A 13,253-nucleotide genomic window follows, 5' to 3' on the forward strand; every position below is an offset into this window, starting at 1 on the left:
GCCTACAAGGAAGTTAACACTTGTCAACGGAGAGTGGCCAAACTCTCTGTAAAAATGAAATGTACCAGAGTCTGGTAGGACCATGCTATGGAATAGCAGTCTCTTTCAAAAAATCTGAAGCACAGTTTGTGGTAAGGCAAGCAGGTAGAGTAGCAGAGACAGGGACTCAAAGGATAGAAAATTGTTAAAATGAGGAAGAGGTCAAACATACAGTAGCCTAAGCTATAATAGATTCCCTATATTGTCATGTTCTTGACTCAGTAACATGCTGACACTGTGCCTATCATAAGCACTGAAGTGCTTATGATAGGCAACAGTAAAGCATTCATTCTTGAGTTGCTGATCCATCCTGATCTCAACACACAGGAAGTAAATCCTGATGGAAGCTTTAAGGTAACTTAACCTGGCACCACTACAAAGGATGGGCTGAATTCTACTCTAAATCTTTGGCCATGAAGTCAGAGATAAAAATAGCTAAACTAACAGCAACTGGTTAAAATTCAGTTCCTATTTTAAATCAGCTGTGGGTGCACCTTTTATAAGCACACTCCTAAAAAGTCCTTCAGCAGGAATCAACAGAATGTCTGCCTATCGTCTTTCTTACACAAATGACTCTGCAACTATAAATTGTTAAACTAAACTGAAATATACTCAATGTGAATAAATTCAATGAGTTTGAGTGATTCCACGAATCATGATTTCCTTAGAACTGTCAACAGCAATCTCAGTGTATTCAGCCAATTTTTCTGCCAACTTCCATAAATAAATCTGTTTTGATGTCAACTCCTTCCAAACAACCAAGACAATTTCATTTAAAGCCACAATCCATCTATGTTCTTCTTGGTTTCTCTGTATTATCTTTATTCCTCCTTGTTTTTGGCACCTAATTAGGCTACGTCAACACCGTTTGTTGTAGAAACGTCATTCAAACTGTTCGGCTCAATGAGGATCAACTGAATCACTGTTTGTTTCATAATTTCCAAAATACTTAACATTTTTCTTCATCCTTTTCCCCCATTCAAGTGAATGGATTGAATGTTCAGAGTGAGAGTGGGTGACATCACATCCAGGGTGGCGTTAAGCTGTTCAACTGTTATTAAAAACATCTTATCAAATTCCTCTTAGTCCCTAGTCTGGCTATCACCAGACCCAGCTCAATCTTTTCAAGATTTAACATTAGTCTGGGGAGTGTGCTCCGTATTTTCTCTGCACAAGAGGCGTGATCAATGAGCATAGTTCAAATGACTCTTTACGCAATTGGATAATCCTTCAACCAATCAGGCCAACAATCCGGGTGACGTACTTTGAAGACAGGGGCATCAATTACTGGCCGCCTAGGAATGCAAACAAAAGCTTTTGCCGTTGCTCATTGGCCTTCTCCATCGCGCCAGGTAGATACGCCAGTTTGTGATTGGTTCCCGTAAATTTGTATCAGAAGCTGGATAGATAAATGTACAAGTTTCAAGCCTGAGCTGCAGGGAGAAATCAAATCGCCGGCAGATCAGGCTGGGTTTACCCAGTCTATTTAGTGCCACACTTTTTTTCAAATGTAGAAAAATTAGTTCTCTTATAAACAATGTAACTATGCAAGAAGGCGTATATATTTTGCGATATAGCCTCAAAGTGGAGGGCCATCCAACTGTCCAAACGGACTCCATCTCCGTTATCTGAGACCAAAAACAAACCAAGAAACAGAAATTCTGTACTTTTCCATTTCACACATTTTTGACACACACCAAAAAAAAAGAAAACATTGTGTATACATATAAGTGATATAAATCATGCTGTTGTAATGAGCTAGAGTTTGAGTGGTGCCTCTCAGCTTAAGCTCCGTTAAATGAACTGTCTGACCGAGGAGTCTCTCGGCAGTTGCCATTACCAAGCAACCATTAAAGGTACCCTGCCACAAATACTTCATCACTTTGTAGTAATGTCTGAAGTTCTACCATGAACTCTGTACATTTTTATTGTGGAAAAAAAAATGCCTTAGTTACCTTGTTTCAAGCCATTCTAGCGTGGTATAGAAAGCCTCAGCTCTGATTCATATTCAATGAGCTAGGCTGCTTGACTCTGATTGGCTAACTGCTAGCCAATGAGAGCCTGGCTATTAGCATCCTTAACCCAGCACAACTGGGAGAGCTCATGAATAGTAATGAGCTCAGGCAACATGACGTCAGACTGACCAGCTTCTGATTTTTCCACTTGTTTCTTTTCAGTGACCAGAGCTTACAGAGGAGATAGCAGTTCATTTTTACATTCATAATATAACCCAAACACATATGGACCAAACATATTTCAAAACATTCAAGTAAAAACGGTTTTGTTTGGCAGGGCACCTTTAATTACAGTTGGGGAACAACAGCTGTTTAAGATTGGCTGATTAAACTGCTTGTCTGATGTCTGTGGCGTAACAGCAGCTTCATTACGACAAACACAGGTGTTATTTACAGTGGAACGCTGTAGTAAGGGACCAGTCAGACCCAGAAGTCTAGATTTTCCAATAGAAGGTAACAGGAGCTTACAGCAGGCTTTATGAGCACTGAATACTTTCAAAATAAATTCCACACACACAAAAAACCACACACACACACACACACACACACACACACACACACACACACACACACACACACACACAAAATAAATGATGGTGGTGGAGGAACAGTGTTTCCATGTGCCTGCATGCCCTATTTATCCCTTTTCTATCATTTCAACTCGTCATACTCCTTCAGCAGCATTTCATACTTAAAGTTATCTAACATTGCAGTTTAGCTCCTAACCATTTATTCAAGCAATGTTGTTCATCTTCCAGCTATACATCAAGCAAAAGAGTCCAGCTTCCAGCTTTTCCATCAATGCTGTTTAGCTTCCAGCTGTCGCTCCAGAAATGCAGCTCAGCGCCAGATTCTCACCAGCCAGCAAATATTACAGTATTTATCACGTGTTTGAATGCATCAGTATCAATAGTTTTACCATAATAGCACAGGCAACTTATTCTAGCCTTTTTTATAGCTGGAACTACAAACACCCTGGATTACTGCAATTAGCTGTGGTCTTTAAAAAATACTTGAGTATTTAAGGTGTTAATGGAACCTATAACAAGTGCACATGAAACGAAAGGTGTTTTATGTTAACAATGTGACTTGATGTGTTTGTTTATGTGCACATGGATACAGGGTTATTAGAGAGGGAATGATTCAAAGTGTTGTGTCTATAAACTGCGAGGGAGAGATCTTAAATGGGGATGAGAGCCACAATCCAGAACTGTGCACCATAAAAAACTCCTATACAAGTCATGTGTGTTAATTTAGTAGGTTACAAAGCCAAGCGAGAGAAGGCTGATGAGATGCAGGCCAAAAACATTGAGTTTAAGAAACCTATTAATGGTTTATGTTACTTGATAGTGTTCAACACTGCAGATGTGCTACAGTCATCAAGATGCAAAGTAGGAAAGAAATGGACTTTAGACTTATGAAGAGGTGAGTGAACAGATACAACGATGGATGGGTAATTCACAGGGTAAATAAATGAGTAGAGCTGAATTGTTGGCTGAGTTAACTAATAAATAGGAAGCCTGACACACAGTGTGAGAGATAGCACTTTCCCCATCACATTCTGTCATCTTGCAGTGACGCTTTTCTTCTCCTCCAGTAAAACACTGGGATATTTAAGGTGCCATGTATCCATGCATAATTAAAGCAGGGCCTCTCAGGGTTATAAATACCCTACAGAAGAACAGCAACATGCTAGACCTTCCACACTGCTCTCCCTGAAACAGTCACTTGTGCAAACTTTTGCACACACAGGGAGTGCATAGAAAACACCACCATGTGTATTTGCATGTGCACATGCCTGCGAGCGCACCAACACAAACCTGCAGCACTGCACATGCATGCAAGCTGCACTTGCCTATCTAGCAGCACTGGCTTGCGTGAAGCTATTCATGATCAACAAGCCCTGCTGACAACACTGGCCCCATTACACTGACAAGCCAAAAGCATCAGAGAGGAGGATACACACACACACACACACACACACAAACATACTCATGCTCACATAGACAGAGATGGTGAGCAGAGAGGACAGAGAAGAAAGAAGAGGGGAGGGAAAAGAGGACAGGAGCACTGCAATATAAGGGAAACAGGGGAGAAGAAATATTAAAGATTTTAGAATACAGACAGAATAAATACTCCCTCTGCGTTATCTGTCCGTCCATCTATGTGTTTGTCCATCTGTTTTTCTATTTGTCTCCTGTATTTCTTACTTATTACGGAAAGTAATAGAAGCTCTGTCCGAACCCAGCTAAGCAATGAACTTTGGTATGACTGTAAGGAGGAAATGAATGACAATGTGTACTTCCTTCACTTTTCTTTCACATAAACGTACACAGATTTGCACACATGCACGCACACACACACACACACACACACACACACACACACACACACACACACACACAAGCAAATGCCAACTACACAACCATAAAAAACACACATTAAGTCATGGAAACTTTACTGAAAAAATACTTGCAAGATATTCATAAAATGGTAATCCTTGTTAAATATTACATATATTATATATCCAGTGGCAATACCTTTTAATAAGCAGCTGCTTACAGATTAGTAGTGGTGTGTGTGTGGTTGTGTGGTGTGTGTGTGGTGTGTGTGTGTGTGTGTGTGTGTGTGTGTGTGTGTGGTTTTAAGCATGTGTGTACACATGTATTACCACTGATATGCTAAGGACATGAAAATTGGAAATAATTGGCTCCTCTAGGCCGGAGAGTAATTAGGTGGGTTTTCTCTCTTCATCGGCACACTGCTGTGATTAATATGTGACTTTGTCTACAGCTTTATTTCTCAAGTCTTTATAAACAAGACACTTGCTGAGAATTCTCTGTGTGCGTTTAATCATCTCCTCATTTTGGTCTGAGCATCTGATTACCTGTGTCCTTCTGAACAGCGTTAAATAATTTGTCTGATATGCTATGGATTGCTTTCAAAGCTAGTTGTAGGGACTCAACCACTTCAGTAAGGTTAATCAAACGTGATGCTGTATAAATATGTACTAACATCACTCATCAACTAGACCCAAGTGGGATGTCAAACAAATTCATGGCAAGAGCATGTAGCTGGAGAAGTGCTATGCAGATAGTGCATGAAAAATAGGGGGTAAAGGAAAAAGAAGGGCAATGTTCGCTCAGTCTGTGGCGGAATGACAGAGGAGCAAGGAATCTGAAAATCAGCATGTACAATATATCGCAACACTTTTTCTCGATATCCCTTCAACGAGCAAACAAGTACAAGCTGTTGTACTTATAAACAGTGGAGAACTACATTAAAAGTCAAACTCCTTTGATGTCAATTATTAACATACTCTGGCCATCAGCATAATGTCCAAGTTCTTTGAGAACATACACTTACATTTACACAAATGGCCAGTGTTAGAACCTCCACCCCTCCCCATCATCATCCGTGTACAGCAGTGTTTCCTACCTGGTTGTAGCTGTGCACGGCTCCTCCAACCAGCCCGCTGCGCTGAGAAGTTGCTGCGGAGATGCTGTCGCTAAGGGCGAGGGTCTGGTTGCTATGGTAGCTGGCAGAGTACTGTAGCGAAGCCTCCGGGGTGGAGTTGAGCTGCAAGGAACTCTGGGAAAGAAGAGCTGGTCCTACCAATAGAGACAGGAGTGGTGTGTGGTTGGGTAGGTGGTGGGGGTTGAGTTAAGTTTGTGTATGTGTGTGTGTGTGTGTGTGTGTGTGTGTGCATATATAGAGCGAGTGAGAGAGTGAGTATAGAGAGATTAAGAGTGAAAAAGAGAGGGGGCGTGAAGGGGAGCAATTGAGAGGCGAAGAGTGAAATAGGGAAGAGAGAGAGAGTAGCAATTTAGAACAGATAGTGCAGCAGTGCAGCACTCCGTGAGTTGGAGATGGCATACATAATTTATCAGCAATGGGAAAGAGAAACAGAGGAACAGAGAATGGGGCGAGGAGGAGGAGGAGGAGCAGGGAGATGGAGGGCTGAAAAGAAGTAAGTTTTAATAGATGGAACACCTAATAACTTGATTTGTTACCTCCCCAAACACGTTCATTTTTATTTTGTAATGTCAACTTAAGCACAAATTCACTTGACCCCTTGTGCAAGATATAAGAAAGTTCTAGTTTGGAATAAATCACTAAACATTGTTGTTGTCTATAAAGCTTTGCAGGGTATTTGAATATGGCTTCATCTACCTAATTGTCTGGAGTACACTCATTTCACCTTCCATACATTTTAACAGCCTAAGCATCTTGTTGCAAGTGTTGACATACATCCATATGAACCATATCTGTCGTCAACGATAAAAATGAATGTAACCACACACACCGCACACACACACATAACAATTTAACCCCCCAGTTGAGAAGCAGCATCATCTCGACCACCTGACGCAATCACTGCTGTGGCGTCAAATAATAATCCCCTCTCTCTCTGATTTCCATGCTGTGCACATATAGCTTTTATTGAGTGGGAATAAGAACATCATAAGGCAGTTTGTAAGATGGACTATCTTCCAATGTGTGTACGGAGTGATGAAGTGAACGGAAGGGAACTGTTACAAACCCCTTTGATAGCCAGTGGTGTTTGTGTGAGAGGATTTAAAGGTTATCTCTATGCGTGTTTGAATGTGTGGTTTGGTTTTATTGAAAGCCAATCAGATCCGTGACCTGTTCACTCAGCAGTGTAAATATTTCATTAAATTGCTATTTTTACTGTCTCGCTGAAAATACATTTCAAGTGTATGTTTGTTGTTATAGTTACTTACTGTAAGGAAGCCAATATTAGCATATATAGTTTATACTTTTCCCATTTTAAAATTCTAAATATCATGATTATCTCCTAATAAAGTCTACAATAAGTGTCTGCCCCAGAGCGCACTGGCATCATTGTTTCTTATTTTCCCCAAAATATCAAGTACCCCTTATTATTATTCTCCCATATGTATTCTCTCTCTCTCTCTCTCTCTCTCTCTCTCTCTCTCTCTCCCCCAGAATTCCTATCTGGCTGTGAGCGTGTGCACTGTGAACCAAGATCAACTCCTCTGCTTCTTGCCTTCACAAAAGACTTGTCTTTCCTCATCTTGATTCATCCCTAGCTTTTTCTGAATTATTAAACAGCACTTTGAGTTACGCAGCGAGTGAGTGGGAGCTCCCAATCTCGTCATCACCCGGCCTTGATGTTTGTTACATTGTGTGCGCTGCATGACAAAAATTGTGTATGTGTTGGTTTCAGTGGTAAAAGTGCATGTGGATGGTTGAATGATAGGAAAGTCATTAGGTTGGTTGATGGAGAAATTCAGTTTTAAGATTGCACAATGCACCAAGGTCCCACAGTTATTGCTTATGCTTTGAAAAGTACATTTCATTCCATGGTAATAACTCTTTTGTGAAGTTGTGCCTCTCTCAACACTTGATTATGTGAATTTGTGCAGCTCTATTGTAACATCTTACCAACTAGTGTATCAGCTGAAACCAAAAGGCCTCCCTGTCCTGTGCCACCTTTCACTGAAGACAGCAGCATGTCACTATTCTGTGTATTTACTGCTAAGCTATTTGCAGCGCTACCCTTTGGGGGAAAACACACAAAAACACACATACAAATACAGTAGCTATGCTGAATTTATCTGCACCCACACATTGTGATGCTTGTGGTAGAAACCCATTTGGAAAATGGGAAAAACAGCTGGGTATGGAGCAACCACAGTAAGAGTGCTCACAATGAGAGTGCCATCTATTTGGACTGGGCTAAAGCAGGCACTCCCTACAAACAAGATAAGAATCAAATGATCTGACATGTATCCCCACTGTTATGCATGTGCCTAAACATGCAACCTGTTTCTTATCAAAGGAGAGCAGCAACAGCAGTCTTGTAGTAAATATTCCAAACCAGCTTTCTAAGTACATTTCTGTTCAGCTTTTGTGCTCTCCTACATACACAACACAGGACTGGTCCTCACTGTACAAGCAGATGCATTATTATGTAGGTGCTCACCAAACCATCCCATTCCAATAGTACTAGAAACAATAGTTGGTAAAACTCTTTGTATATTGTGTGAGTAAACTCTTCAAGTAGTAATGCGCTGCTTCAGTGCATGTTTTTAAAATGCCATCCATTACAGCAATATCAACACTCAAAAAGGTCAGCAAACAATAAGTGGAATGGGAATGCAGTGTTCCAAAACCAATGACCTGCAAAGAGAATGCCAAGCACATTTAGCAAGTACTCATACACAGGTTGCCTCTCAATCATTGGCTGAATTGAATTATCACAATACAAGGCCTACAGGATGAAAAAGCTGCTTGAAAGTGGACAGTTGTTGGAACAAATCCAGGAGCAGCATAGTGTGTTACTATACTGTCTGCAGGCTGTTATCGGATTGCTTCCACATTTAAACATTTCTTTAAAAAAGAAAAAACCTTGAATAAGGCCTTAAAGTCCTTGGTGTTGAAGTCATTTTTATTTGTTAATGAGCTATGCTAACTTTTTTTTTTCAAATAATTTACTAACTTAATCTAACTATACTGTATACATTATGTCTAATCTGGAACAAAATCCTCCCTTAACTTAATTTGCTTATTGTAAGTAGAATTGAAATCTGAGAGAGAATATTAACATAGGGAATTGCGGCACTTATGCCAGATATCTAATGGCCTAAGGGACTAATAAGAGTTTATTTCATTCAGGAAAACAAAAATAATTACAGAACAATACACACCATAATCCTTCTATGGTTAAACCAACCAGAGGTGTAGTTTCCATTAAGATTGTCTGGATATTCTTTACCCCAGAGTACCTCTTCTAAAGGAGTGACTGTGCATGACAATTAAAAAAGAGATTTATACTCCTTTAGAAGCAGTACCTTGCTAAAGTGCCTGCTAGAGTTGAGCAGACCTTGTGTTTGATCCATCATGTGTTAAAGTAAAGACCTAATTTCCTGTCTAATGTGAATGTGAATAAACATTAAAATTGGAGATGCAATTGAAATTCGGTTTTGGACCTTTGTGTTCTTAGAATGAAATAGTATTTTGTTTGGATTGCAGTTCTGTTTGGGTCAGTGACAAAAAATGGATTGCAATAATTGGAGTCGAAATAGACAATGATGCTGAGAAGTACACTTACGTTCTCCACTATCAAGAATTCCTGATTCCTGGAGAGACCGAATGCAGGAATCCACCAATTCCAAACCAGTGGTCAGCTCATCCTCAATATCCTTCTGTCCATCAGCTGTAAAGGAGAAAAAAGAAATAGGATGTAAGCAAAATACTACTATAGATTATTATTACTATTCATATGTGCAGATTAAAACTGACTGTCAAAGCCAACAGTGGCCTTGGTCTTGTATTTGAAAGTGTGATTATGTGTTTGTGTGTGTGCGTGTGTGTGTGTGTGTGTGTGTGTGTTTTTGCCATCATCTTTTAATCCATCAGGTATGTGGGTGGGTGCTTCTGCCCATACATTACTGGCCCGCTGTTATAAATTCAAAATGCACCTTGACTCAAAATTTTCCTGGTGTGTCAATCAGACATGTGGCGGAACAGGCCTTGTTGATGCTGGGGCAATGAATCTAATCCTTAACTCAAGATGTCTGGCAAATATAAAACCCTAGAGATTTTGTCAGTGCTAGTATATGTGACAAGTCAGGGTTTTAAGTTGAAAAACAGCAGAAAAATGGTTTCAGGAGATATTGCATTGACATCCTTTGCATTCATGGCTGAGCAGCATGAGCATGTGTGTGTGTGTGTGTGTGTGTGTGTGTGTGTGTGTGTGTGTGTGTGTGTGTGTATTCAAACATTCATAGAGAACCTTACCTTGAGCGTTCCAGCGAAATTGCTCATCTGCTGAACTGCAAAAGAAGGACATAGTTATTAATAATAATAAAAAAACACCAACAACATACACAAAACGTTGCAGAATACCAGCAGCCTTTGATTATTAAATCAAAGGCTGCTTACAATAGAGCTTCCAAAGCCCTATACAAAATATGGCGAAAAAGAGAAAAAATTAAAAAGAGACCTGTTAAATCTCACTCTTCATTTGCATTGCAGCATGATTCCAAAATGAGACATTAGCAATGTTGAATGTCTCTATTTTAATGTGTAAAATATGTAAAACATTTATTGTACTGAAGGTAACCTTTATTTTGTATATCTATGAAAAACAAACAAAATAATAAGAAATTAATTTAAACTCACGCCTAAATGTCATTTCAGTTAGTCAGCAATAGCCATTTGTTTATAATTGTTTTTACAGAGCTAACATTTCACAGAATGTGGTCCTGTGCATTCAGGTAAGTCCTTTTATTATTCTCAAATGGATAGTGTTGTACACACATACAGAGCAACACAAGGGCACATACACATTCACGCACATGGACACACATGCAAACAAGGCTTCTTTCCCGTTCTCTTGAGGGCTGTCCATTGATCGGTGATTGATGGGTGGTTGAACAGAGAGAAAAAGACAAAGAGGAGGTAGAAGGAAACAGAGAGGCAGAACACAAAAGTCAGAGATGAGTATTGAGCCACCTTCTGTGTGATCAATGCAGACACAGACAGACTAACTGATACATATAGACTATTTCAACTGACTTCATCTACACCATTAGGCTCACTGTCTGGACTACTTGGCTTGTGTCTGCCTTTGTCCCATTTAGACTAGAGTTTTCGCATACCACACTTTCTAATTGCGTGCGTGTGCGTGAACGCCTTGGTTGTCATTGCACAATTTGTGTCTAAAGTGCTTGTGTGCCTTTAAGGTGATATATGAGGTATATGAGAATAAGTGAATACATTCACATGTGTGATCTGTCTATTTCTCTTGTTGGTTGAGATGGTAATGGCCGTCCAGACATGGATGTAGTAGCTTTCATTGATTGATTTGACTGGGTGAATAAGTCTCGGTTTTAAAACACAGAAGCTTTTTTCCAGAGCATCGGTGTCTTGTAATGCTTGCAGTGGTTACTGTACTACTCATAGAGACAGGCAAGGAGAGAGGTTGTGAAGGAAAAAAGAATCACAGCTATGTGGCAATAAGGTATACATATGTTACTTCTTACTTTAACCTACTTTAAAAATATTTTTTTGTTCAATGAAATTCAGTCAGCCTGCTAGACAGTTTGGCCGGCTGCCGTCTTTGCAGAACCTCAGGACCTGTGCTGCTGACAAGAGGACAGCTGGTTCTGAAGCGTGACGACCACACCAGAGTGCAGAGATGGTGTGGACTGGGTGGGCGCTTCAGTAGCCGTTACAAGCCGCTGACTTCTCAGTTGTTGTTGAGAGTTAGACTGCAGACACCGGCACAATCTGTAAACATCAGTAACCTAAATGTATCCATTTAATTTGTACAACCTGTTGAGACCATTACAAAGCCTACAACGCAACAGTTCTCACTGTTTTTCAAAGTATAGACAAGGACCCAATCTCATGAACTTTATTAGGGCCCAACGGGATTCCATATGAGGTTTTAGAACAGATGTGGTTTTCAACTTTGTCATCAATTATTCACAGGACTCATTATCAACTTTTGTTTTTTTCACGCCTATATTTACGCTCAGATTATGCATCTGAGCGTACAAATATGACGTGCGGAGTTCCGCAAGGCTCCATTCGGGGCCTCTTCTGTTAACATCTACATGCTTCCACTGGCTCAGATTATGGAGAAAAACAAAATAAGTTACCATAGTTTGCGGACGACACACAATTACATAACCTTACGCCAGGGGACTATAGTCCAATACAAAAAACTGACAAGTGCATCGAACAAATTAACGACGGATGTGCCAGAACTTTCTGTGAAATAAATGAAGGAAAAAACTGAGTGGTTGTTTTTGGAAAAAAAGAGGAACGATTAAAAGTCGGCGCTCAGCTTCAAACAACAATTTAAAAACAACAGCAAAGCCAGAAATCTGGGTGTAGTGGATCAGACCTGAATTTTAACAGCCACATTAAGACAATAACAAAGTCAGCCACTATCACCCTAAGAATATATCAAGGGTTAAAGGACTTATGTGTAAACAGGACTTGGAAAAACTGGTCCATGCTTCATCTTCAGTAGACTTGACTACTGTAACGGGGGGCTTTACAGGTCTCCCTAAAAAATCAATCAGACAGCTACAGTGATTCAGAACGCTGCTGCTGAGTCCTCACTAAGACCAAGAGACTGGATCACATCACCAGTTCTGAAGTCTTTACACTGGCTCTGTGTCTCAAAGAATGATTTCAAAGTACTCTTGCTAGTTTATAAACCCTTAACGGTTTAGGTCCAAAATACATTTCTGATCTGCTACTACACTATGACCCCCCCAGACCTCTCAGGTCATCTGGGACAGGTCTACTTTCGTCCCCAGAGTCAGAACTAAACAGGGTGAAGCAGCTTTCAGTTTATGTCCTCATATCTGGAACAAACTCCCAGAAACTGCAGATCCGCTGTACTCTCAGTTCTTTAAATCAAGGCTGAAGACTTTCTTTTTGATGCTGCCTTTCTTTAATTAATGCTCATTCTTTAAATTTCTTATGCTGCACTGTAACTCTATTTGTGTGTTTTGTGTCCTAATGTTTCTATTTGTTTTTAACTGTATATTGTGTTTTTAATTTTTAATGTTTATGATTTTTAACTGTTTGTACTTGTTTTATCTGTTTAACTGATTTCTGTAAAGCACTTTGAATTGCCGTTGCTGAAATGTGCTATACAAATAAAGCTGCCTTGCCTTGCCTTGCCTATAGTTAATTTGTTCTGGTCCGAATCAGTTGATGAGTTTGTAAACTTGGAGCGATTTCCCCTTGGTTCGGTTTCGTTTTACACAGAAAAAACCAAGCGTACCAACATGCATCACTACCAGCGCTTCATGTTCAGCTGTGTGTGGGGTGGCACGCAGAAGGTAAATACAGGAAGAAGGTCATGTATTCTTGACTAGTGCTTATGTCTTGCATCTCCACTGTCAAAAAAAGCTCATTTCATTTTCATTTTTCAGACGAGCAACGTTACCATGTCTGTGGTCTGGTTAACAACACTTCACTCTGATTGTCTGTCTCCCACTTTTGTGTGACCATGGAAATGAGAGTGTCAGCGAGCTCAACCTCAGTCTATTTCTGTTGCAAACATACATTGCAAGTAGGGGTGGGGGAAAAATTGATACAGCATAGTATTGCAATATTTTCAGTGATAATACTATATCGATAAACAGGCCAAGTATCAATCTTTTATTATATATGTGTTGGTCA

General features: G+C 40.0%; 1 protein-coding gene across 1 annotated transcript in view; it reads right to left on the bottom strand.

The window, feature by feature from the left end:
- Nucleotides 1-9,894, bottom strand: part of ctnnd2a (catenin (cadherin-associated protein), delta 2a) — a 147,969-nt gene extending 138,075 nt beyond the window's left edge. Inside the window, 3 exon segments of the mRNA XM_032503765.1 lie at nucleotides 5,493-5,665; nucleotides 9,154-9,258; nucleotides 9,843-9,894. Of these exon segments, the coding sequence (XP_032359656.1) occupies nucleotides 5,493-5,665; nucleotides 9,154-9,258; nucleotides 9,843-9,894 (330 nt within the window).
- Nucleotides 9,895-13,253: the final 3,359 nt, after the last annotated feature.

Source organism: Etheostoma spectabile, chromosome 22 (genome assembly GCF_008692095.1).
Source record: "Etheostoma spectabile isolate EspeVRDwgs_2016 chromosome 22, UIUC_Espe_1.0, whole genome shotgun sequence".
NCBI lineage: Eukaryota > Metazoa > Chordata > Actinopteri > Perciformes > Percidae > Etheostoma > Etheostoma spectabile.